The 26,338-nt window shown below is 39.4% G+C and overlaps 1 protein-coding gene across 1 annotated transcript; it reads right to left on the reverse strand.

Moving 5' to 3' along the window:
- Positions 1 to 2,666: 2,666 nt before the first annotated feature.
- Positions 2,667 to 26,338, reverse strand: wdfy1 (WD repeat and FYVE domain containing 1). Its single transcript, XM_060888969.1, has 12 exons — positions 26,132 to 26,338; positions 25,357 to 25,424; positions 20,369 to 20,442; positions 20,175 to 20,229; positions 17,854 to 18,004; positions 17,545 to 17,657; positions 17,135 to 17,261; positions 6,047 to 6,152; positions 4,878 to 4,979; positions 4,297 to 4,427; positions 4,079 to 4,187; positions 2,667 to 3,982 (listed from the first exon to the last, which is right to left on the reverse strand). The coding sequence occupies exons 1-12, from the start codon at positions 26,266 to 26,268 to the stop codon at positions 3,935 to 3,937; spliced, it is 1,221 nt and encodes a 406-aa protein (XP_060744952.1). The 5' UTR covers positions 26,269 to 26,338; the 3' UTR covers positions 2,667 to 3,934.

Here is a 26,338-nt window from a genome sequence, read left to right on the forward strand (position 1 = left end):
CAATATGTTTATTATAAATGTTGGGTTTCCACAAGGACTTACTGATTGCTACTGTGAAGGCATTAATTCCAGCAAGCAAAACAGATGGCAAACATATATAATGCTTCCAGTAAATATATGACATGTGTCCATTTGAACTCACACTAAAACCTTTTGTCCCTGTTGGTACAGCATTTGTTGCTTGCTCTTTATGTCGTCTCATTGGTCTATTGATGGGTTTCCACTTATGCACAGTGACATTTGCTGATCTGGTCGACCAGGTGGGAACCTGCTCAGACCAAAATCAGTGTCTCATTTTCTACCCATTTTCCCAGTGACCTGATTTCAAGTGCATTCTGTCTGAAACACTGCAGTACTTGAATTTGCAGGATTTTTTTTCAAACACTTAATATGCAAAATTATTAATGTAATATTTAAGGTTTCACTATAATATAATCAGCTAGTAACTTTTAAATAAGTGTTTATTATAACTGAACTGCAAAATGTTCTATGATCCATGTTTTTCTTCAGAATTAATAAATTCTTACATGAATAAACCTGGCATTCAGTGGGTCTGAAATAATGGAGAATAAAGAAGTCAGTCAGACAAAGAGAGACTAATGGAATTAGTAGATCAGGAATATTATTATTAGATACTGTATGTACACTTTAAAGAGTATATAGACTAATCACATTTTGCACTGCACACTTTACTGTATTGTATATTTCATTTGAAATACATTATATATACATATATAATGTATTTCATTTGAAATACATTATATATACATATCATTAATCAAGACAAAAATAATCAATAATAACTAAGCTAAAAGACCTTTGAAAATATATTAAAAATAAAAACTGAAATGTGTTAATTAGCGTTTATATAATTAATATAATTAAGTTCAGACCCTATGTTAAGGCACTCAAAATTCAGCTCAACTGCATCTTGCACTCTTGAGATATTTCAACTACTTGCCTGGAGCCTGTGGTAAATTCAGAGACATGATATGGAAAAAGAGTTTGCGGGGACTAGCCAGAATTAAGGGAAAGGAGCTAAATACAGAGAGGTCTGTAAATAAGTCCTGCTCTAGAATGCATATGATCTCTGACTTGAGCAAATGTTCACATTTATGCATGACAATGCCTCAACTCCACAGTTAAGACAATTATCGAATGGCTACAAATCCACTGAATAAGTACTGAGTATGAGTATGTACTGAATAAAGGGTCTGAATACTCATTTACATGCATGTGTGTATGAGATGCAACAACGTATCAGCCAATAATAGGTAGCAGATGTTAAAAACAATTATTTAACAACAACCACATAAAAAAATTGGGTGGAATTACTTTGAATTGGGTCACAATTACAACAGAACTGCAATTTGAAAGGTTTGCATTGCCACCAAAACACCACTAATTTGATTACCCCCTTGAAGCATAACACAGCAAGGATAATAATAATGATGGGTTTGTTAAAGTAGAAGCTGCATCAGCTAAAAAGGGGCAAGGTTCATCCCAAACAAAGGCTAAAATTACTCCATCCACACAGCAAGCTTTCAGTGACTGGTAAAACTCCTCATGCTGTACACTGCTTGCCATTTATAATAATAATAATAATAATAATAATAATAATAATAATAATAATAGTGAGTTTTATATAATATGCAAAAGTTTTAGGTAGGTGTGAAAAATGCAAAAATTATGTAAAGTAATAATGCGTGTTAATAGAACGTTAATAGTGGAAAGCAAATGTACAGAAGTAAAGTAAATGTACTGGATGAAAAGAGAACTCCAAATCAATATTTGGTATGACAACCCTTTGCCTTCTAGGTCAACCCGCTCACAATTTTTGAAGGAACTCAGCATTTAGGTTTTTTGGACCTTTTTGGAGAACTAACCACAGATCCTCTGTGGATGTAGGCTGCCTCAAATCCTTTTATCTCTTCATGCATCATGCAATCCCAGACAGACTCAATGAGGTTGAGATCAGGGCTCTGTGGGGGGCCAAGCCATCACTTTCAGGACTCTTTGTAACTTTATCCTATAGATCTTAATGAAATTGACTGTATACTGACACCTATGATGCTAATTACAGGACAAATGTCCACATGTCCCTATGGTCAAATTATTTTTAATCTTTTCGTGGCACCATCTTTTTTGTCCAGGCAAGGATCATAATTTTTTAATGCTTTTGTTGAACCACAATTCAAAAGGAATGTCTTATTTACATTAATCAATTTTCAGTAAATTTTTATTTATTATTAGTTTTGTCAAGTTATTTCAGTGACCATTGCCGGTTTTTCTTTCATTAATAGAAGGTTACCAACAACTGTATCCATGTGTGTAGCATTGTACCACTCTACAGCCATTCTGCAAACAACACATCTCTAGTTACAGCCAAGTATTTCAAATTTTTACTCGTCAATCCAGAGCACCTGATGCCATTTTTAGCACCTCAGTTCCCATTTTTTTGTGCACAGTTAAATCGTTTTCTACGTCGTAGGTATGGCTTTTTAGCCACAGTTCTTCCATAAAGAATACTTCTGGCCAAATTTCTCCGGACAGTAGATGGGTGTACCTGGGTACAACTAGTTTCCTCTAGTACTTTGCTGATGGATTTTAGCTATTATACATGGGCAGCTGCCAACTAATATGCTGTAAATAAACTGAGTCAAATATCAAAGCTGATCAATTAGTGTTTAATATAACAAGAAGCTTTTTTTCTGACAATGAAACTCTAAAAACTTTAGCCTGCAGCAAACAATTTAAATTTTAAATCAACGTGCGGTACTGTACTAAGCTCATAGCAAAGACCTTGGAATGACTGCATACGTCATTTCTAAAGTTAACAAAATATCCTAGGGCCATCAGTGTGATAAAGCCCACATAAATTCAGTTACATTAAAAAAATGTTTTTATTTAACACGACCAGAAAATGTCAAAACAAGTCCTATGATTGCTGGGTTAATAAAATGCTTACTACTATATAAAGATTGTGTGCAGCTTTTTCAGAAAAATGATTTAGGAAATAACGCACCTACACACACGCAAATGAAACAGGAAATAAAAAATTATGCAACAAGAGGTATGGGGGGAACTGTATCATATATACTCACTGGGCACTTTATTATTAGCACCTGTAAATCATTCATACAATTATCATTTACTCATGTGGTGGCAACAAAATGCATAATATTATGCAGATAGAGGTCAAGGGCTAAAATGAATGTCAACAACAGAATGAAGAAAAGTGTAATCTCAGTTTGAGTTCAGACTTTGACCATGGCAGATTTGAGGCAGATTTGAGAAATTAAGAAACTACTCCTGCTATTTTGGCATCCAAAAATCCTCCAGTAAGCAAATTTAGAGCAAAATAACTTGGGGCCTGCACAAAGCCCTGACCTCAAGTCTACTAAAAATCGTTTGGATGAAATGGAAAACCAACGATACACCAGTGATTCTCATCTACCTGTTCTCACTAAAATAGTTTTTCTATCAGTGTTGCCAGCACTGTAAGGAGGCTAGTGCACAAAATTTCCATCTAATTGCATTGTTTTATCCCAGAGAAAGCTCAGTCAATGATAAACCTTACATTTAACTTTTGTTACCAAACATAACCAAAGTCTCATTAAATTGGACAAGATGCTTTGTGCCTTGCATTCTTTGCTTTTGCATACTATGGATACTCTCTCTGAAACCTCTTTATGGGTCACTATTAGAGTCTGAAGAGAACTGGTAGTTCTTCACCTGAGTTGAATAAGGCAAGGAAGGGGAGAGAGGGTGTAAGAGGGAGAGAGCGAGCGAGAGGGGGATAAGCAAGATTCAGACAACACTGACTGCAAAAATGATTAGAATAACAGAGGCATACAGAAATATAACTACAGGGCCAGGTATGTGGATTCATACATGAAGAGCTCCTGTAATGGGCCTGTAGTGTTTCTATTACTCAGTGAAAGCCTGTTGAAATGCCAACCACCTGGATCATATCCCATATCTGTGGAAATAACAAAACATATACGTAAAGCTGGGCATAATAAATATAACCCCAATATAAATAATCAAAATCACATCTCAAAAATATTGTCGCTACCTTAACAATACGGTCTCTCCCGCAGGTTACCATAAGGCCTCTAGAACAGTCAATATCCATGTGAGATATGTTGTGTTTCCCTTCATGGAACATAGCCATAGGTATTCGACTGCAAAAATACACACACGTGCACACACACACGCACACAAAGAGGTGTTTGAAACATGATGGGGTGTGTGTATTGGATTAAATGGTGGTGGTATTTTTTTTATACTCACTCTTCCTCTTTGATTGTGTTGTAGCAGTCATCACACATTCGCACCTGCAACTCAAAGCCCATGATGGGGTAGGTTGAATGTTTAGAGCTACACTTCCCACAAATTGCCTTTCCACATTTCCTGCAATGGTGCTACAACAAAGAAAAATTAAGAGAGCAGCACACAAAAACATTTACATTACTGTCTTAAGAAAGTTAGTACCACATTACCATGGTTAAAAACTTGTATCACATTCAACAAGTAAACAAGAAAACATGAGCTATCTACATATATTTTGGTTGTCACGCACATAGTTCTAATAACATTTCATTCTTTTGTAAAATGATCATAACAGTTTTGTTTTCTGCACTCTGAAATTATGAGCCAAACTTACACTAAAACCAAACGATGGTATGAAATCAGTTTAACACCACTTATACAAAACTAAATGTGCTTCCGCTAAGTTGATAAAATATTGAAAATAAATATTTAATTTTGCTAAAATTCAAAAATATTCAAAACAGCAAAAAAAACTAGCAAAATTAAAACGTGGGGATCTTTATGTGCATACATTCTTAGACATAGTACTCGTAGCAACATACTTGTCGGAGACCAAGGGTCTTAGTGTCCCACATTTGCTTAATGTTCCAAAAAAACGGCTGTTCACACTTCTGACATGAGTCACTATCCAACCACTGTGGGGCCTGTGTGCAGAGTGAGAAAACAGCAAAATATCATCAAAACTCTGGTGAAAATTCATTAGTTAACAGCTAGTGTTTAAGACTGTACAGGTGATTATTACTACAGTATGTGGTTGGTAATAATAACAGATGATATATTCTTGCTTCCTCTAAGGACTCTTGTCATTCCAACACCCATAAAGCAAGTTTATCGAATGTATTTTAGGTACTGATTTATTTATGCGTTTATGTTCATGGTTTGGAGGCATATTGCCAGCATGGTTTCATCCCTCTTGCCCCTTAAGCTGGACTGAAATTGCTTGTCCTCAGCAGGGATTCGAACTCACAACCTTCTGATTGGTAGACCAACACCTTAACAACCACTACCACATTTCAGTGAGATCGCACTGAGTTTTAACCCCAACACAATATTTAAATAGCACTGGTAATCCTCCAATCAAGGTTGCATCTCTTTTCCTGTATATATACACACACACACATTATATATTATATATATATATATATATATATATATATATATATATATATATATATATATATTAGTGCTTTTTTTAAGATGAAAAAAAATCTAGTGGGTAATATATCATAATACTCAAGGTTGCAGTGTCAGTATCAGAAAAAATGGTATTTTACCACTGTCTGACATGTTCCTCTGTACTGGGGACACTAATATTTGCCATCTGATATTTTTTAACAAGAAAACTGAACAAATATATAGCCACACAGCACATAAAACAGTGGCCTACAGTTTCATGCTAGCTACCTAATAAAACATATATTCTCTTATGGTTTTGTCTTGTCCCTTTAGCCCATAGTTTATTTTGTGACATCTCATGCAGTTTTTGCCAATCATTATTCTGTCAGATTTGATCACATCTCTGTTATTTCTTAATAATATGCACTATATCTCTGACTCATGTTTAATAATAGATTTCTTTACTTATACATTTTGTAAGGTAACCCTGGGTTTGACAAAAAGGCACAATTAGATTATTATTATGAAAAATTATTTTACACTAAGGTATATTTTTTTTATTCCAGAACCATATAAAAAGATGATACGTATCTACCTCCTGCCGTGGCACATCCATGTTCCACACTGCAATAGCTCCATCGGCAGAGCAGGAGACCAACTGCTTAGACAACTGCAGATACTGCAGAGTCTGCACCTTTTCACTAAAAGAAAGAAAGAAACAAACAAACAAAAAAAAAAAAAACTTTCAATACCACTTGGCATGAGGCACCATCTCATCTTAACTACAAAATCGAATGCCTACATTAAGAAGATTTCACCATTTATAACTGGATTGATTAGCTCTGTGAACTGGCAAGGAAATACAAAACAGGCCAGAATAATATTTCTCTCAAAACATACATATCCATGATCCCAGCCGCGATGCTCAGGGCAGGCTCACTAAGCTCAGCGCCGAAGACAACATGGAGGCATTCCTGGGCACCTTTGAGCGTACTGCGGACCAAGAGGGCTGGTTTAAGTGGAACTGGGCCGACGCCCTAGCTCCACTGCTCAGTGGAGACACCCATCTGGTGTATTATGCGCTGGATCCAGAGTGCGCCTGAGATTATAACACAGTAAAAGAAAAGATTCTCGTCCGCTGTGGTCGATGTCCCGTGATTGCAGCTGGCAATTTTCATAGATGGCGGTATGAGCCGACCAGCAACCCCCGTCCACAGATGGACGAACTGCTGGGTATCGCCAGGCGGTGGTTACAGTATGATCGACTTACCACCAAGAAAATCGCAGTGAGAGTGGCCATGGACCTGTTCCTAAGAGCACTACCAGCTGAGGAACGGAAGGCATTAGGGCTGAAGGGGGCCTGGGGAACCCCAAGGACAGTCCCCGCCACCCCCAGCACGACAACAACAGGCGCCCGAACGGGTTTAGGGGAGGAGACAATTAAATAGCCGCCCCGCCCTCAGACCGATTGACGAGCCCATGCCCACCGAACCAGACCTTAAGGCCCTGACCCAGGCCTACAAACAATGGCTCGCGAGTTGCGGCCTGCACGCCCTGCCCTTCCAAAGTGCCCCACCTTACCGTGGAAGTAAATGGCTATCCGTGCCCGTGCCGGGTGTCCGTGCTCTTAGATTTGGGGAGTTCGGTCATGCTGGCCCAGGCCATACTCCCCTCGGTGGGGACTCTCACGGTCTCACATGTCCATGGCAATGCCCGTTCGGTCCCTACCACACAGGATCCGGAGCAAAGAAGGGGAGTGGCCGCTCCTCATCAGCCTTATCCCATATCTCCCTGTTCCCCTCTTGCTGAGACTCGACTGGCCGGGGTTCGCCGACGCCATGAATTCCACTACCAATTGGTACCACCATCTCATTTTTATGAGATAAAAATGTAAGTCACTATGGATAAGGGCGTCTGCTAAATGCTGTAAATGTAAATGTAATGTAAATGGACTGGAATAAAAGAAAAAGGGTCGGGACCGTCGGGCGTGTATGGCTCGTGAGGAACGCGACGCCAGAGACTCCTCTCCAGGGGAGTCCCAGTCGCTTACTAACCCTCTCTCTTTACTGTTTCAGCAGTTTACTGTTTCCCCATACCTATTCCACCTGCTATGTATATACATCTGTTTACATGCATTTTACCTTCATGTCCCTTTAAAGTGGTTATGGTGGAATATGTCTGTCTTTCCAATTTCAGCAAGGTGATTTGTCCTGAGTAATCACCAACAAATGCAAGCTGGGTATCATCAGCATACCTAGGCATTCAGTCAAGGAAGCTCAAAGGCGGACCGGATGCACTGGACAGACGGCACAGAACGGGCATTCTGCCAGCTCAAGGAGGCCCTCACCACCCAGCCAGTACTGCAGAATCTGGATTTCGATCGCCCCTTCGCGCTACGCATAGCCAGCGCCGCTGGGAGTGAGAGTGAGGTGGGGCGGCCGAAACTCCTGCCGAAAAGCACGGGCCAATCACTAGCGCCACTGGAGCATTCATGCTCCAGGAGGAGAGCACCGCAGAAAGGACCGCTTCACCTTTTCCCTGCCGTCCCCCTCCTCCCTCCTGCTGCCTAGGCTTTGAGCCTGGATTTCTGCCCAAGCACCCCTACAACCCCTTAAAGGAAGGAAATGTTTATTTTTCTCCTTTTCACTGACGTTATGCTGCACTAAACCACGACATAGTAGTGTACTACTATATATATATGTTTTAGTGGTGGGCCATTATTAGCAAAGCAGTAGGCTTACATGTCCCACTGCAATAGTTGCAATAGGAATGGTTAGAGGAACGTGACAAAGGGTTCAGTTTGCTGACCTACAGATTCCCGAACACACAGCACACCTTCAGAGGTCTTGGGGAGCCCATGCCTCAGTAGGTGACACAAAAGGCGCCTAAATAATATTAGGCAGGTGGTTGTAATGTTATGGCTGATCAGTGTATACAGATATATTCTCACACACACACACACACACCCCCTTTGGCCATTTTACTAATTATGTGTTAATCATCTACTGTAGGTCTATAAATGTGATCACCAGACTTTGTTGGATATCAGCTCTGCCTGCAAATAAGACATATACTCCTCGCCATACTTTGACAAGTAAGACCACTCTTCAGTATTACTGATTCCTGTTTATAAACAGAGACTCAGTCACCATGGAATAGAATGGATAGTACAGTTTTGAAATAAGAAATGTGTGAAGTAGGGTTTTAACCAGCAGTTAATGTGTAATGGAACCAAATTCCTTGTGTGCGTCAACATACTAAACCTGATTCTGATTCCGATGATTCTCACCTGTTACACTAGTAACAGTCCAGGTATCTCTCATCTCAGAGCAATGAAGCAGCCAATTCATTGAACCAGCGAGAAAAAGAGTAAATGTGATATACCTGGTGGACCTCGCAAAACACACAAACACACACATATCGTGGAAATTAAACCTGATAGAGTGGAAGTGGAGTGTCCGCTACTGACCCATTTTTTATTCAGCTGCTTTTTTTTTTTAGTTATTGCTAGACATGATGGTTAATGTGAGAAATAGATTAAGACGATTTTTACAAGGCACTGTCTGTCTGCATGCAGTGATGCTGATGGCTTCTTCCATGCTTAAATATTTGATGCATTGCATGTGAGAAAGGGTTAACCCCCCACCCCCCTAAAAATAATGTGTACACTTTTTAAATTAGTTCATTTAAATGCATCTTAACTGAATAAAACATTTCAAAACACAAAGTCTGTTTTCAATTATATCTATTAAAATAAAATAAAAATGTAATAAAAGTTTAAATTAAAATTAATTAAAACATTGCAACATGTTATTTCCTCATTTATAAATTAAGAAATTCATCTGAATAGGTCAGAAAAAGTAAACAGAATTTTAAATGAGAAAATTAGGTCTGAAAGAGTTGTTAGAGTAAATAAAATAACAATGGTTTATTATACCATTTAAGACATTATAGTGTTGGGGGCGCTGTCTAGCTTGTCATGGAGTAGGACGTGGGGTTAGGAGGCTCCGGTGGATTGTTGTTATAATTGTTATTATTTCGAGCTTTTCACTTTTGTTTTTACCTCTTAATCCCTCGGTTTACCTTCGTTGTTTGGATATTTGAATCTAGAGGTAATTATGATGTCTGGTAAAACTACTAAGACCCGTAGCGTGACTCAGTCACAGCCGCGGCCTGCTGCAACAGTTGCGACCTCGCCTTCGCATGATTCACCTCCATGTGAAGGGCCCATCGTGTCACAGGCAGCTTCTAAGGCTGATATTGACTCATTAAAGTCAGAGCTGCTGTCCTTTTTGAGGTCCGAAATCACCAAGGTTTTTAAGGCCGAACTACGTACATTGGAACGTACATTGGGAGACGATTTATTAACAATAAAGTCGGAGCTGCAGGCGGTGAAGGCGCATCTGTCCAGCGATAAAGCTGCGAATGAGGCTGCAGTGCGGGAATTAAAGGGCACCTTGTTTGCAAACTTTCTGTTTGCACCGATGATATTGCTGTAATGCAACATGACATGCAACGTCTTACTGCTGAGTTCAATAAACTGGAGACCAAATGCGAAGATCTGGAAGCTAGGTCAATGTTCGGATAATCTGTGTTCCTGAGGGCCCCAATAGCTCCACTGTCGCGAGTGTTGCCGCGCTCTTGAGGGAGGCATTGAGTCTGGAAAAAGAGCCGGTTCTGGACAGGTCACATCGCACTCTACAGCCCGTACCAAAGACTGGCGAACGACCACGAGCCATTGTGGCCAAATTTCACTATCATAGTGAGTGTTTTGATGTCTTACGGCATGCCAGAGATTTACAGCGAATTCAGTTTAAGGGCCTGGGGTCTCATTTATAAAACTGTGCGTAGGATCCCTACTAAAAATTTATGTACGCCCAAAAGCCAAAAATGGCGTATGCCAAAAAAAAATCCGATTTATAAAACCGTGCGTACGCACTCCTCTAAGCAATGTTCCCTTTATAAATCACAGATCACCCGCAGATGTGCGTATGTGAAATCCCGCCCTGTACACGCCCATTTTTAACCATAAATAGTCAATGCAAATCACTGCGCGGGCACGAGAGTAGACCTCGTTATAGTTTCCTCTGCGCTCTGCGGGTTTAAAAATGGGTTGAGGAGCCAGCGTCTCAGGGGGTAGCCACTGTCGCCTGCAGGTTATAATTATATTAAAAGCAACATTGTTATAATTATATTAAAAACAAAATTGTTACAGTTTCTACTTTTTAATATTGTTAAACTCACCAAGAAGCCAGCCATCACGTACTCACTGCACTTAGTCTGTTCCCTACACTGCTATGTGTCAAGATAAAGGAATCATGTGTTGAACCAGGCCAGCGTGCCACAATGTTTGTGAGGGTCATGTTGGAGTGACATATGATTTGCACATTAATAGAATGCACATGCTTTCTATTAACATAAGCAAATTTTCAGATGGTGCCCTTATAGCAACATGAGCGCAGTCAATTGCGCCGATTACATTTGGGAAACCAGACATTGCTGCAAATTGCATTTTAATTTCGGCCTGTTCTCGCATAGTGTAGGGGAACCTGATGTATCGACTACCCATATTAAGTATACCATTCAAAACGACAGATATTATGGCACTCAGGGACGGCTGTGATATACCAGACCTATAGGGTGAGATGATAGATTCCAATAGAATTATTTCATATACAAAAAGGTCTTAGAGACAAAGTTGAGGATTACTTATAGTATTTTTTATATAAATAATTTACCTGTCTGCCAATTCCCGCTGGAAACAGCCGGTTGCCAAGAACCCCAGAGTGGTGAGGACTTGTATTTGGACTGGGATGGCATGGTTCCGGCGTGTTGCCCTCTCTAATACTGGACCCATTTCAACACATAGATCTAAGAGCACAGCTCTAGGGAATCTAAATCGGCTTATTAGCCAGTCATCATCATGGTCCCTGAAAACTCGTTCTCTCCTTATTCTGCCATTGGCGTAATCCTCCAACCGTGCCAGCAGTGCCATCATGAAGCATTACATACCCGGGTCACCGGAGGATTTATATGTTTCTAGCAATTAGACTGATCGTTAACACCTTGACAAAATCACAGAATTAATTTGTGGGCGAAAATTTAAGATGAAAATGTTATAGTGAACACATGCTTCTTCATGACGGTTTTGTAATGAACACCGTAATAGTTAGGACAGATGATGAGTAGCGATTGTGCTTCATGACTGTATTGGCAGACTTTGACATTTTATGATAGCTATATGTACATTAAGGAAAATATTTCGTTTTTACACTGTGTTCTGCAGTTCTCTAATAAAAGGGTATTTCATGCTATTTTGTATCACATGTAGTCGCGCCATCTCCTCCTGCGCTCCCGTTGTGGACTATGTGACTGTAAGGCAGCGCTGATTATTCATTCATTCATTCATCTTCTACCGCTTATCCGAACTACTCGGGTTACCGGGAGCCTGTGCCTATCCTCAGGCGTCATTGGGCATCAAGGCAGGGTACACCCTGGACGGAGTAGCGCTGATTATTATTATTATTATTATTATTTTATTTTTAATACATTTTGAACGTTTGGATTTTACTAGATATATATAGCCTAAAACAATCGGCACAAATAACACTGTTGGATTTAATCCTCATGATAATGTGGATATAACGTATGAAATGGGGTGAAAATTAAATGTCATTAATTCTTATAATCGTTCTTCTCACATGTATTTTCTACAATCTAACTTCAGTTCACTACCTCACCATCTGTGTTGCCAATTCCCTTTGTCTCCAGAATGTGCGTACGCACGTCTCAAAGTTTGCTTAAAGGTGCGCACATTTTTCCGTCAAGTTTGTTTTTTATAGATCACAACCTTTGCGCGAAAACTGGCATACGCACGTTTCCAGCCCCGTTTTGTGCGTACGCACGCTTTATAAATGAGACCCCTGAACATTTCTATCTTTCCCGACCATACGGTAAAAACCTCAAAAGCCCGGGCTGCCTTCAACGCGGTGCGGCGGCAGCTCCGTGGCATTGAAGGTGTGCGGTATGGGTTGTTTTATCCTACGTATTACACACAATGGTGTGGGCAAAGAATTTCTTTCACCTGACGAAGCCAGCAAGTATATAAAAACTATCCAAACTGTTTAGAGTCTGAACATTTTTTTTTCCCGCTGTTGGACACATGTGTACTCCTGGTTTTCATGTCACTGCACTGTTCACAAACTCCGCGTGGTGATGCTGGTCTTTAACTTTACGCACTTTGTGTGTGCTTGGTCAATTTATTTTGGGAATTTATTTTCCTCTAGAAACTTTGTTTATATATTTATGTAGACCGGGGAGGAGTAGACGTGAACCAGATATAGTTGCTCATAATTTCTGTTGTGTTAAATCTGCTGGAGCCTTCTCTTTGTTCAGGATAGGCTTGTTCTCCGTGTCGTTAGCACATTTATTTGCGTGGGCGGCGGTAGGTTTCTTTTTTGATAGTTTGTGTTGCTGTCCCCTGGGGTTACTGTTAGAATGGGGACTCTACTTGTGTGTTGGGTGTGTGTTTGTGTTTAAGTGTCGGATGCGCGCGCACAGGAGTGGGGGGATGGGGATCCCCCTGGCTTCACGGGTCCTGTTTTCATTTTTTTGTGTAGTTGTTTTTGGATGAATGGCTGACACTAATACCGGCCCACGTTTAGCTGGCAGTGGTGCACCTGTTCGGTTCCTTAGCTGGAATATTAGGGGCATGGGTAATCCTATTAAACGGCCTAGGGTTTTTACCCACCTGAAATGCTTACACGCCGACATAGTATTTTTACAGGAAACACACCTCCGAGTCAAAGATCATCATAGGCTTCATCGTCCTTGGGTGGGTCAAACTTTCCACTCTAATTTCAATTTAAGGCACGAGGGGTGGCCATCCTAGTAAATAGAAGCATACAGTTTTCACCTACCCGTATAATTGCAGATAGGAATGGCAGATATGTCATTGTGGCTGGTACGTTGATACAGACCAAGGTTTTGCTGGTTAATATTTACGCTCCAAACTTTGATGACCCTGATTTTGCGAATATTTGACTCAGTATTTGACCCTGATTTGACTCAGTAGAGTAGTATTCCTTTTTTAAATACCCATTTGATCATTTTTGGTGGTGATTGAATTGTGTTTTGAACCCTGTTTTGGATCATTCTAGTTCTCGTGCTGTATCCCAATCTGCAATGTCTAAATCGTTCTCCGATTTCATGTCACAAAACGGCTTAATAGACTCTTGGAAATGTCGCAACCCCAGGATCAAGAAATTCTCATTTTTCTCCCCTGTGCTTCATTCATATTCCAGAATTGATTATTTTTTTATTGATCGCCATCTTAATCACTCCATTGTATCCGCAGATTATTTGGGCATTGTGATCTCTGCTCATGCTCCTCTAGCGTTGGATATCCAATTCTTAACCCATAGACTTACACATTCTCCTTGGCGGTTTAATTTGCATCTCCTAGCAGACAAGGATTTCTGTGCGTCTATTTCTAAAGCTATTGATGAATTCTTGTTGTTTAATCGTCTTGACTCTACTCTGTGCTCGTTATTATGGGAGACTCTGAAAGCCTATCTCAGGGGGCAAATCATTTCGTACTCTGCTTTCATAAATCGGAAGCACAGAGCTAAACTCAGGGAAATTTCTTCGGCTATCAGCCAACTCGATCAGAGCTACGCGTCCAACCCCTCTCCAGAGCTATACAAACAACGTGTTGAGTTACAAGCAGAATTCGATCTCCTCTCCACTAAAGAAACTGAACGCATGCTATTACAAACTCGTGGATCGTATTATGAATACGGTGATAAACCAAGCAGATTGTTAGCTCATCAGCTAAGACAGCAGGCTGCATTACGCCTAATACCGCAGATTAATAATGACTCAAATATTACCGTTACCGATCCCATAGAGATTAATGCAGTATTTGAGTCATATTACTCTGCTCTTTATAAATCTGAATACCTTACTGATAATAAGAGACTGGGTGATTTCCTTCAAAGTGTTGATTTTCCTGTTATTGATACGGTCTCTGTAAGGGACTTGGACTCTCCTCTTTCTCTTGAAGAAGTCAGAGCTTCAATAAAGGCGATGCAGTCTAATAAAGCCCCAGGCCCGGATGGTTTTCCAGTTGAGTTTTAAAAATGTTTAGCAATAAATTGGCACCGCTGCTCCTTGGTGTGTTCAATGAATCTCTGGATCAGGGCATGCTACCACCCTCTTTTAATCGAGCCTCAATAGCCCTTCTCTTGAAGAAGGGCAAGGATCCCAACCTGTGCGGGTCGTACAGACCGCTGTCACTGCTGAATGCCGATGTGAAAGTGTTGGCAAAAGTAATTGAAAGTGTTAGAAAATGTACTACCACGTATCATATCTATGGAGCAGACTGGATTCATAAAAGGGCAGCATTCATTTTTTAACACTCGTACACTTTTCAATATAATTTACTCTAAGCAGTCATCTCCGTTCCCTGAGGTTGTAGTCTCACTGGATGCTGAGAAAGCATTTGATAGAGTCGAATGGGAATACCTGTTTGCGATATTAAAGAAATTTTGGTTTGGTGATGCATTTGTCTCCTGGATCCGCCTCCTTTATAAATCCCCGCAAGCCAGTGTTCGTACAAATAATATTAGCTCTGATTATTTCAGTCTCGGGCGTGGAACCCGGCAGGGGTGCCCACTGTCACCACTGCTATTCGCTCTTGCCATTGAGCCATTATCCATTAAACTTAAATCCTCATTAGCCTTTAAAGGTATAACTCGCAAGGAGCGGAATACAAGGTATCCTTATATGCTGATGATTTGTTGCTATATGTGACGGATCCTGCAGCCTTTGTTCCTATTATTTTATCTATCTTAAATGATTTCGGCTCTTTTTTGAGTGTTATCCGGTAAACAATACCGCTCTACAACTTCAGCATCTGAATCTGCCATTCAAATTCAACTGTTCAGGCTTTAAATACCTTGGTATTACGGTGACCCGTTCCTTACCCAAACTTTTTCATGCCAATCTTGCCCCGCTTGTGGCAGACATGAAGTCGGATTTTCAGAGGTGGAGCAGTCTACCTCTGTGTTTAACGGGAAAAATCAATGCAGTTAAAATGAACGTTCTGCCCAAGTTTTTTTCTTTTTTTCAATCGCTTCCATTATTTTTACCTAAGTATTTTTTTGATTCTTTAGATGGAATCATTAATTCTTTTCTTTGGGGTGGAAAACCTCCCAGAATCCGTAAGACTCTATTGCAGAGATGTAGGCTCAGTGGTGGGCTTGCTTTGCCCAATTTTCAAATACACTACTGGGCTGCACATATCCAGAAACTAAACTCCTGGGCCAATTCAACGGAATCCACTTGGTGCAATCTAGAGCTACTGTCTTGTAGATCATCCTCTGTATCTGCTCTGCTTTGCTCACCAATTCCGATCAAACCACCTCAATATACTGGCAATCCAGTCGTACTGAACACACTTAAGATTTGGTTTCAGTTTAGGTGTCACTTTAAATTTAGGGCTCTATCAGCACTGGGCCCCCTGAATAAACATCATTTGTTTCCCCCGTCTTTTTTAGATTCAGCTTTCTCACTATGGCACGAAAAAGGCATCAAGCAACTTTATAATTTGTACGAAAATGGCATCTTTAGAAGTTTTGCCAGCCTGTCCTTGGAGTATGGGCTGCCTTCAGCTCATTTTTTCGATATCTCCAAGTCCGCAGCTTTGTATCTAAATGCCTTCCCAATTTTCCCTCTGTACCCCCCAAGCAACCCTGGGAGAGTTTAGCCATGTTCACTCCACACCAGCATAGTTTGATTTCCCGGATATACAGTTTCATTTTTATCTCTCAATAGCTGTAATACAGATAAAACCAGGACCGCTTGGGAGGAGGAGTTAGGACTGCAGTTTGGCGACAAACGGTGGGAGAAAGCCATAGATAGGATACTTACTACCACTTCCTGTGCCCGCCTGTCTCATTCAGTTTAAGGTTTTGTACAGAATTCATCTTTCCAAATCTAAACAGGCAAAAATCTATCCTGAGGTAGAGGACAGATGTGACAGATGTCATGCTTCCCCCTGTCATTTAAGTCATATGTTTTTTCTGTGCCCAAAATTACATGCATTCTGGACAGGTTTTTTCGGCATTATGTCCTCCATATTTGAAGTGCAATTGACGCCATGCCCACTGATCGCTATATTTGGTATTAACAATGAGTCAGTATCACTGAGCTCTGTACACAAAGATGTTTTAGCCTTCTCATCTTTGTTGGCCAGACGTTGTATACTTCTACACTGGAAAGCAATAAGATGTCCCTCCATCTCTCAGTGGTTTAAGGATTTGATGTTTTTTCTTAAGTTGGAGAAAATAAAATATACACTGAGGGGTTCTACTGACACCTTTTTTTTGCAAGTGGCAACCTGTTATTTCTTATTTTAGGAGACTACGGGTGTTTGGTCGAAAATTGGACTGTATGCATAACCTTTCTTCCTTTTCTTCAGTTGTTTTAACAGGGGGATGTGGAATGTTTGTGCGTGCGTGTCTTTGTCTGGGGGTTTGTTTTTGTTTTGGGTGGTGGGGTGGGGGTGCTTGCACTTTGTTGTTTGAAAAAGGAAAATGGAGAATTTCAATAAAAAAATAAAAAATATAAGACAGTATTGTGAGTACAGTACAGTGTACTGAGTTTGTGTGCATGTACTCACTGATGTCCCTGTAGTAGTAGTGTGCGGCCCTTTCTCCCGCCAATGTCCCACATGATTATACTGTGATCTGATGCACCAGAGAACAGCCATCTTTTCACTGGGTCCCACCACAGAGCTCCTATGCTTCCTAAAAATACAGTTTTTATTTAGACCTGTTCAGACCTCATAATTACAGCATCTGATGATGCAGTCACAAGCAGTGATTAACACACAAAAACTTTACTTGAGTCGGCCATCTACGTATATAAATAACCACCAAAATATTTTTGCCACCCATTTTTGCAATTTTTAAATGTTTGTGTATTTATCCAAGAGAACTACAACATTTGTGACTGATTAAACTGGCTCTCCTAGCCTCCCCATAACTATTCAACCTGCTATGTATATACATCTGTTTACATTCACTTTACCTTCATGTCCCTTTAAAGTCGTTATAGTGGAATATGTCTGTCTTTCCAATTTCAGCAAGGTGATTTGTCCTGAGTAATCACCAACAAATGCATGCTGGGTATCATCATCATACCTAGGCATTCAGTCAAGGAAGCTCAAAGGAGAATTTACACACAAAGCATACAAATGCACACATGAAACGAGTAAACATTAACAACATTTGTGTAAATTTGTGTATTTAAACATACACAAAAGGAGCAAGTGATTCAGGACATTCTTAATCCCTTGAAGACCAAAGATATCCTGTATATGCATTGGCTGAAAGATACTGAAGACATGAGGCCCAGGAGCTGAAGTAGTGGCATCCAAGCATGGAGCCACTCTGGGTGCACATCCAGCTAACGCTTTTGTCAAAACCTGTACTCACAACCCACTGACTCAGCAAGGAGTACATGATGTCTGACACGCGACCCTGATGAGCTGAAACACAATGGGAAAACAAGCATACATTATACTAGCATTGAAAAGCTTTCGTTTAAATACATTTTTTGTTTAAATACCTAACTTTAAATATTCTAAAATAAAAAATCTTTACAGTTAATACTAGCACAGATTTAAGTGCAAGTTTAACAGGTTTAGCCTCCAAGTGTACCTGCCATTAACAAAGATTTCATCTAGAGTGCCAGTTAGGATCTGAGAGTAAGCAGTTGATAAACCCCACAAAGATTTTATAGATTTTTGATCATATAGTTTGATCCGGTACAGTATTCAAAAAGATTCATGGATATGTGAGGCAGTATGTGGATTAGATGTTTCAGTGATGGAGTTCTGATTAAAAATGGGTTCAATATAATTTGCAATATACTACTTTAAGGTAAAAACAATTTTTTACCAAAATGACATGGAAATATTTTTATATAGTACTTTATTGCTGTATCTTGGCTGGCTGGCTACAAAGATCATGTTGGTTAAGACCAACATCCAAATATCAAAGATCATGTTGGTTAAGTTTTAACCAGTTAAAAACAGAGGATGCCAGATTTGAGCAGACAGAAACACATCAGTAAGTCAAACTGTCAAACACGTTTCAAACCTTGAGCTGGATGGGATATACAACAGTAGAAGACCACATCACATTCTATTGTGTTCAGCTGGATAATAGGGTACTGTGGGCACAGGCCCACTGTATCTGGACAATACTCCCACCAGTTCAATGGGATATACCAACCAACAAAATTCACGTGGAAACATTTAAGGGAAAAAAAAGAAGAAAAAAAACACTTACCTGGTTGCAACATTTAACACAATAACCTGGTTCCACAAGTGTGCATACCTTTTTATAATGGGGCATGTGACAGTGCTCAGAATTAAATTATCGCAATTAAACTCATGTAAAATAATTATAGTACTCCTGGCATCAGTGCAATGTTTCTGATAAACCCCAAATAATGATCAAATGAATCTGTAAGATTTTCTTGACAACTTGGCTTCATCCAATTGCTGAACACAAAAGGCTTATAAGGCATGTAAAAGATAATGTATCTGATGTACCATGGCACAGCATTCTTATTGACTACCATAATTTGCCACTCCCCAAGTGTGCAATCAAGTCAGCTCTTTAAACTGTCTACAGCCTCCAGTGACTAAACTTTGACTGTTGTCAATAAATATAATAAATAATAAAACTAGAAATTTTGATAATTACCCAGAACACACATAGGATGTGAACACTTACAAATGCGTTATTTTGTTATAAAATACAGAACTGATCTTCACAAAATCTAGGGATGATGTACATATACACTTACTATGAACAGTATTCTCTTAAAATAATTCTTTCTAAAATGAATTCATGCACGTCATGTCCCACAGATTTTTCAGGTACACTTTCATGCTGCAAATCTCCCATTCTGAAGTAACTACTTGTTACTTGTACTCAAAATCATGAAACCATGTTTGCTTTGTGTGTGATGTGATGCACTGTCATGCCAGAAGGCGCTATTAAAAGATGCTTAAATTATGGCCACGAATTTATGCACATAATCACCATCCGTACTCAAATAGATGGGGGTATTCAAGCAAAGAATTATTGCTTGCATTAATGGACGCAAAGTGTGCCAATAAACATTCTCCACAATATTATATCATTTTCACTAGTCTGGATTGTTGACACGAGGCAGGTGGGGTGCATGGATTCATGCTTCTAGTACCAAATTCTGACCCTACCGCCTGTGTGCCTCAGCAGAAACAAAGATTCATTAGACCAGGACACTTTTTTTTTTAAATTTATTTTTCCTTAGCTTTATTTTCTTGGATAACATAAATGGAACATAACAGCATCTCCAGTTTAGCACAGCTGCCTCAAGGTTCATCATATTGTGCATTCTGAGATGAACTTCTACTCTCAGAGTGTTGGTCAGAGTTACTATAGCAGAACAGTTACAGAACCGTGATCTTTAAATATCAACACAATTATCACCATGAAATAAAAATTAAATTAAGTCAACGTATGTATATATCATATTTTTGTCTAAAGTATGTCTTAGATTCAGCAAAGAGAAAATGAACATTAACTTATTAACTTATGAGCATCATCTATGTGAAACTGATTTGTGACCATGTCCACTGTTTTAACTAAAATAAATGTTACCTGGATAAGTCTTCACATGGTTCATCTTGTTGAAGTCTTCAGAAATAAGAAATTCCTGCAAAAATGTGTAGTCAATTTACAAAACTGAAAAAATCCAATATATACACTATAAAAAAAAATTTATATACACTATATCACAAAGAATAATTTCCCTATTTAATTTGACCAGTAGAAGGGACCAGAGACCAATTTACCACAACAGATCCATTATCCTGTCCTACAAAGATCCGCCTGCTTTCTTGGTGGTATGCCATGCATGAACATGGAGCTGGGGGGAGGCCATAGATGCAAATGGACAAGAGACAGGGAAAAATATTAAGTAAAAATATAAGTCTGATGCTTTATTTTGTGGCATATGATTTTGAATTGTTCTTCAGACAGAAACTAACGACTAAATCTATAGTCAAGCAAGGCAAAACAAAAGGAGAAAGCCATAAAATGAGGCATTTAAACACAGTTTAATGAGCAATCACTGGTCCTCACCAGGAGAAAGTGATAAGAAAGAAGCCTTGAATAAATATTGTCCGGCTTTTGTAAAACATTCTGTAGCTTTGTTTACACAATGCATATAATTCTCTATTATCCCCATAAAAACAATTGCAGTCCTTTTAAAGTCTGATTTTTGCTATACAAAGACATTTGGATAAATGAAGAATATGGGCCAATAGATCAGAGTTTTAATTTTTCATTTCAAGATATTTATATCTAGAGGTGTTAAAGAACTATTAAACAACAGCTTTTGTTTGAACCATGCCATTAAAAGACCTGGCTGACGACCTCAAGACCTTCTACTGCAGGTTTGAGAACAACATCTTCACACCTCCCATCCAACCCAGCTCACTGACTGACATCACACCTCTGGGAACCCCATTAACAACTCCTCCCAGCAATCAAGTTGCACTCACAATTTGTGAAGAGGATGTGAATCGGCTCTTTCAGAGACAGAAGACAAGGAAAGCTCCCAGCCCAGACAGGGTCTCCCCCTCCTGTCACAAAGCATGTGCTGATCAACTGGCTCCTATTTTCACCCATATCTTCAAGAGATCACTGGAGCTGTGTGAAGTCCCCTAGTGCTTTAAACTCTCCACAATCATCCCGATCCCCAAGAAATCCTTCATCACTGGACTGAATGACTACAGGCCTGTCGCTCTGACATCTGTTGTCATGAAGACCTTTGAACAGCTGGTATTGGCCCACCTAAAGTCTGAAACATAACAGAGGCTTGATCCCCTACAGATTGCCTACCATGCAAACAGATCAGTCAACATTGGACTGCTCTGCAGTCTGAAACACCTGGACTGCCCAGGGACATATGCCCGGATTCTGTTTGTTGACTTCAGTTCAGCCTTTAATACTATAATTCCGGAAATTCTCCACTCCAAACTCCTAAGGCTCACTATACCCCCTTCCATCTGTCAGTGGATCACCAGCTTCCTTACAGAAAGGAAACAACAGGTGAGACTGGGAGGTGTCACCTCCAGCATTCGGACAATCAGCACTGGTGCTCCACAGGGATGTGTCCTCTCCTCACTTCTATTCTCCCTCTACACCAATGACTGCACTTCAAGTGACCAAACTGTTACACTCCTGAAATTTGCAGATGATACTACGCTCATCGGTCTCATCCAAGATGGCGATGAGTCTGCATACCGGCAGGAGGTGGAACGGTTAGTGCTATGGTGCAGTCAGAACAGTTTGGAGCTAAACACCCTCAAAACTGTGGAGATGATAGTGGACTTTAGGAAAGACCCCCGAACAATGCTTCCCCTCACAATATCCAACAGCCCGGTGTCATCTGTGGAGGCCTTCAAGTTTTCCAAGACCTGAAATGTTAGTGCAACATAAACACCATCATCAAAAAGGCCCAGCAGACTTTCTACGCCAATTAAGGAAGTATGGTCTGCCACAGGAGCTGTTGATGCTGTTCCACACTGCAGTCATTGAATCTGTCCTGTGCACATCCATCACCATCTGGTTTGGGGCAGCTACAAAACAGGACAGGAACAGACTGCAACGCACAGTAAAAACAGCAGAGGAAATAATTGGTGCCCCCCTGCCCACTCCCCAGGACTTGTACGACACAAGAACCAGAAACCGGGCAGGAAAAATCACTACTGACCCTTCGCACCCTTGACACAACCTCTTTCAGCTCCTCCCTTCTGGCAGGCGCTACAGAACTTTGCTTATTAAAACTACCAAACACAGGAACAGTTTCTTTCCCCAGGCAATCACCCTGATCAACAACTCATCGTAATTATAGTCACTGCTTCATATCTATAAGTACTGCAATATCAGGACTGTCAGTCATCACATCATCTGTATATATTACACACACTACTGCTGCTGCTATATTGTACAAAAAGCATAATATTGCACAATATTATTATTTGCACTCCCACACTTTATGTACATAACTGATCAGTAGGGCTGGGCAATTAATCGAAAAGTAATCGAAATCGACATTCAGAACCTATAATCGATAAAATTTTTCCAGGTCGATTATTTCGATTACTTTACCATTAAAAACATTACCGCGTGTGGAGTCACGTGACCCCGTTCCGTTCCGTTATTCCGCCGACATGTCGAGCATGGAGAGCTTAAACACTCAGACAACTGAGCAACAAGAGCAGCTTGTAACAAAGAAAAACGCAGTCTCAGTCGTTTGGACACATTTTGGCTTCAGTAAGGATGACATCGAACAAAATGAAGTCAGATGTAGACACTGTAGAAAAACAGTTTCGACGCCAAAAGGTAACACCACCAATTTGTTTCAACACTTGGAGCGCAATCACGTTACTGAATATGAACAGTGCATGGCTCAAAAAAAAAAAAAAAAAAAGAGACTGACAAGCGCCCAGCAACAAGTGCCTCCGCAAAGCAGATGTCGATAACAAATGCATTCACAAATGCCACACAGTAACAGAAGAGTTCAAGAAGATGGAAAGAAATAACTGACGCGATTTGTTATTACATCGCAAAGGATATGACTCCATTGGCTACAGTGGAGCGAAGCTATACAAGAGTTATTTTATTTAGAAGAGATACTGCTTATTTTCTACTTTTATTATGAAAAACATTGAAAATAATTTATTTTGTTTCCAAAAGTGCAAGTTATTTATTTTTACTTTTTTTATAAGAACAAAGTGACTGTTCGTTTTAGGCAATGTGTGCTTTCCTTCAATTATTTTAAAATCAAGTAATGCACCCTTCATTCAAAAATCTCTCACTTGTAATATGTGAGCATATTTACTAAACAAAACTTGTCAGTGAACTATGAGGGCAAAAAAAAATAAAAATAATCGTTCATTAATCGTAATCGAGTTAAAATGTTCAATTAATCAAGATTTTGATTTTAGGCCAAATCGCCTAGCCCTACTGATCAGTCATGTTCTGTATTCAAATTTAATACTCATTCTGTCTATATTGTATCCCATTGTCTGCATTGTCTTGTATAGTTTGTATAGTATAGTGCAGGGGTCGGTAACCTTAAACATTCAAAGAGCCATTTGGACCCGTTTCCCACAGAAAAAAAACACAGGGAGCCACAAAACCCATTTGACATCTAAAATGTAGATAACACTGCATATATCGTTTTTTACCTTTATGGAATGTATAGAAAAAAGTGTAGTGTGTTGCTGCTACCGAGTAAACAAAATTTTATTTCTGCAGGCAAACAAACATATTTTGAACAGTTTGAACTAACCTTAACAAAAAAGATGCTGGGTTGAAGGTTACTTTCAAATAAAATGTACAATGTCTAATTGAGTCCTCTTCGTATTCATGACATCAAAATTTTAACTTGCTGGCTGCAGCAAACCAAAAATGCATCTGCTTCTGTGTGTCGCTAGTCGCTAGTTATGACGCATATATTGGGCATCATAATCTTAGAATTTCATTTTTTAAAAACTAACTAACTAAAAATAAAATAAATTTAGATTAAATATTTATTTTCCATATCTACAGGGAGCCGCAGCAGAGGGATGAAAGAGCCACTTGCGGCTCCGGAGCCGCGGGTTGCCGACCCCTGGTATAGTGTTATTTATGTCTGTACTTTTGAGAGTCACAAATAGCTGGAACCAAATTCCTTGTGTGTGTCAGCACACTTGGCCAATAAATCTGATTCTGATTCTGATTTGTCAAGATAAAAAATACAATAAAATGTAACTGAAGTGTTTCTTGTTGCCATGGTGTGCCCTGGTAGACTGAACTGATTGGGAGACTGACGGTTTGATTAAACTTATTAGCTTTAATAGCTTTAAATCCAATTAATAGCTTTAAATGCAATCTTGGTTTCACCTGTGAAGACTGCATTTGTTGTTAAAAAAGATTAACATGAAGAACAAACAACTGACTACGTGATAAAAGCAAGCCGTTTTAACGCTGGGTATAGCCAATGCAACAATTTGGAAATGTCCTGAACAAGAAAGAAAGCACCGGTGTATTATACCAGATAAAAAACAAAGAGAACAAAAGCAAATAATAACAAACACTATCAGAAAAATACCCAAAAACAAGACAGTGACAGCAACGACAGCCTACACGGGCAAGGGTGATGGTATCAAAATCCACCAATAATAGACAACTTTGAGCAGAAAAAAGGCCATACCACAAGACAAAAACCACTTGTCAGTAGTAAAAAGGACAGATTGAAAATTCATAAAAGAAATACAGAGAGCCACAAAAGTTCTCAAAGCGAGATTCTTCTAAACATCTTCCAAAACAATGGTGGAGGAAGAAAGGATCTACTCATGAGCTAAAAAATACAAGATCCTCTGTCAGGCTCCTCTATCAGGCCCAGCAGAGTTAGTGCCATGGCTTAGGCTTGCATGGCTGCTTCTAGAGGACTGATTCACTAGTCTTGATTGATGTTGTAACTCATGATCAAAGCATACCTATACTTTGGAATGCCACGTTCTAAATTGTTTAACACGTCTACAATATCCTAGAATGAAAGCTGAACTTCTGATCGATAGACTCATATTTAATTTTGAGTTCAACCAAAATGTCTTCAGTATATAGCAAAAATAATAGACTCGGCCTTGCCTTTGCAAATTATTCCTTGGAAATGACTGCATCAATCTTACAGACCTGCTTGGAAGAATGCTTTAGATCATAGTTGTATAGAGTTTAATTTCATACCTTGGGGAGTATAACATAATATTCATGAATGCTTTGGACTCACAGGACACAGTATGGTAAATGCTGGGCCAGTACTGTCCACTGTCTCTCTTCAGCCATACACGAATAGACCTGAAACAGAAATGTGGGGAAGTAGGAGCTTTATTTCAAAACCACAAAGCTTTAGTGACACATTAAAAGTATAGATATAAATTGAAATCAGTGTTTGCAAATAAATAGTGTTCAATTACTGAGAAAGTGATGCTACATATTGAGCAACAATGCACTGTTACCTATTACATGTGGTTTTTTTTTAATGTAATTAAAAATTTGCTGTTTAATCTTTTATGTTCTTTATCTCCAGGCATTTTTCCTTTTTATTGGGCTTACAATGTAAATAGATGTTGGTTTGTTATGCTTAAGCACCAAGCCACTCTCCCGCTAACTTACTTGGATATAAAGAAATAAACTTATTCAAATTTAAGTATGATTTAAATCAGTATAAGAAATGTTTAAAGAAGAGTTTACATTATTCATTCTTCAAAAAATCTGAACACGATAAACTGTAAAAGAGGCGAACAGTAAATAAAACTTGCTTGATGTAACATTCACTAACGTTTAATTCTGTTAAACACATTAATAAATAATAATACATTTCATTATTATTATTATTATTATTATTATTATTATTATTATTATTATTGTTGTTGTTGTTGTTGCTGCTATTTTAGAATCGCTTTAAAGAACACGAATGTAACTGTAATGTTTACGCAACTAGCTTGTTAGCTTAACTGCTAATCTGACTGCACTGGTGTTGAGGAGCTGCAGCCCGGTTCTACCTGTCTTCGCTGACGGTGATGACTCCGTCCTCCTTCGGGATTAAAATCGCGGCAGTCACTGAATCTTGATGCCCTTCGATTTTGTTCAGCAGTATAGGCCTAGAGCTCTGCGGCCTTGAATGAATCTCGGCCGCCATAGCTGTTTTCTTTTTTGATTTCCTTTCCCACGCAAGTTTCCAAGTCTCGCGTCAGCTGATTGCTAAAAAT

Source organism: Tachysurus vachellii, chromosome 15, assembly GCF_030014155.1.
Source record: "Tachysurus vachellii isolate PV-2020 chromosome 15, HZAU_Pvac_v1, whole genome shotgun sequence".
NCBI lineage: Eukaryota > Metazoa > Chordata > Actinopteri > Siluriformes > Bagridae > Tachysurus > Tachysurus vachellii.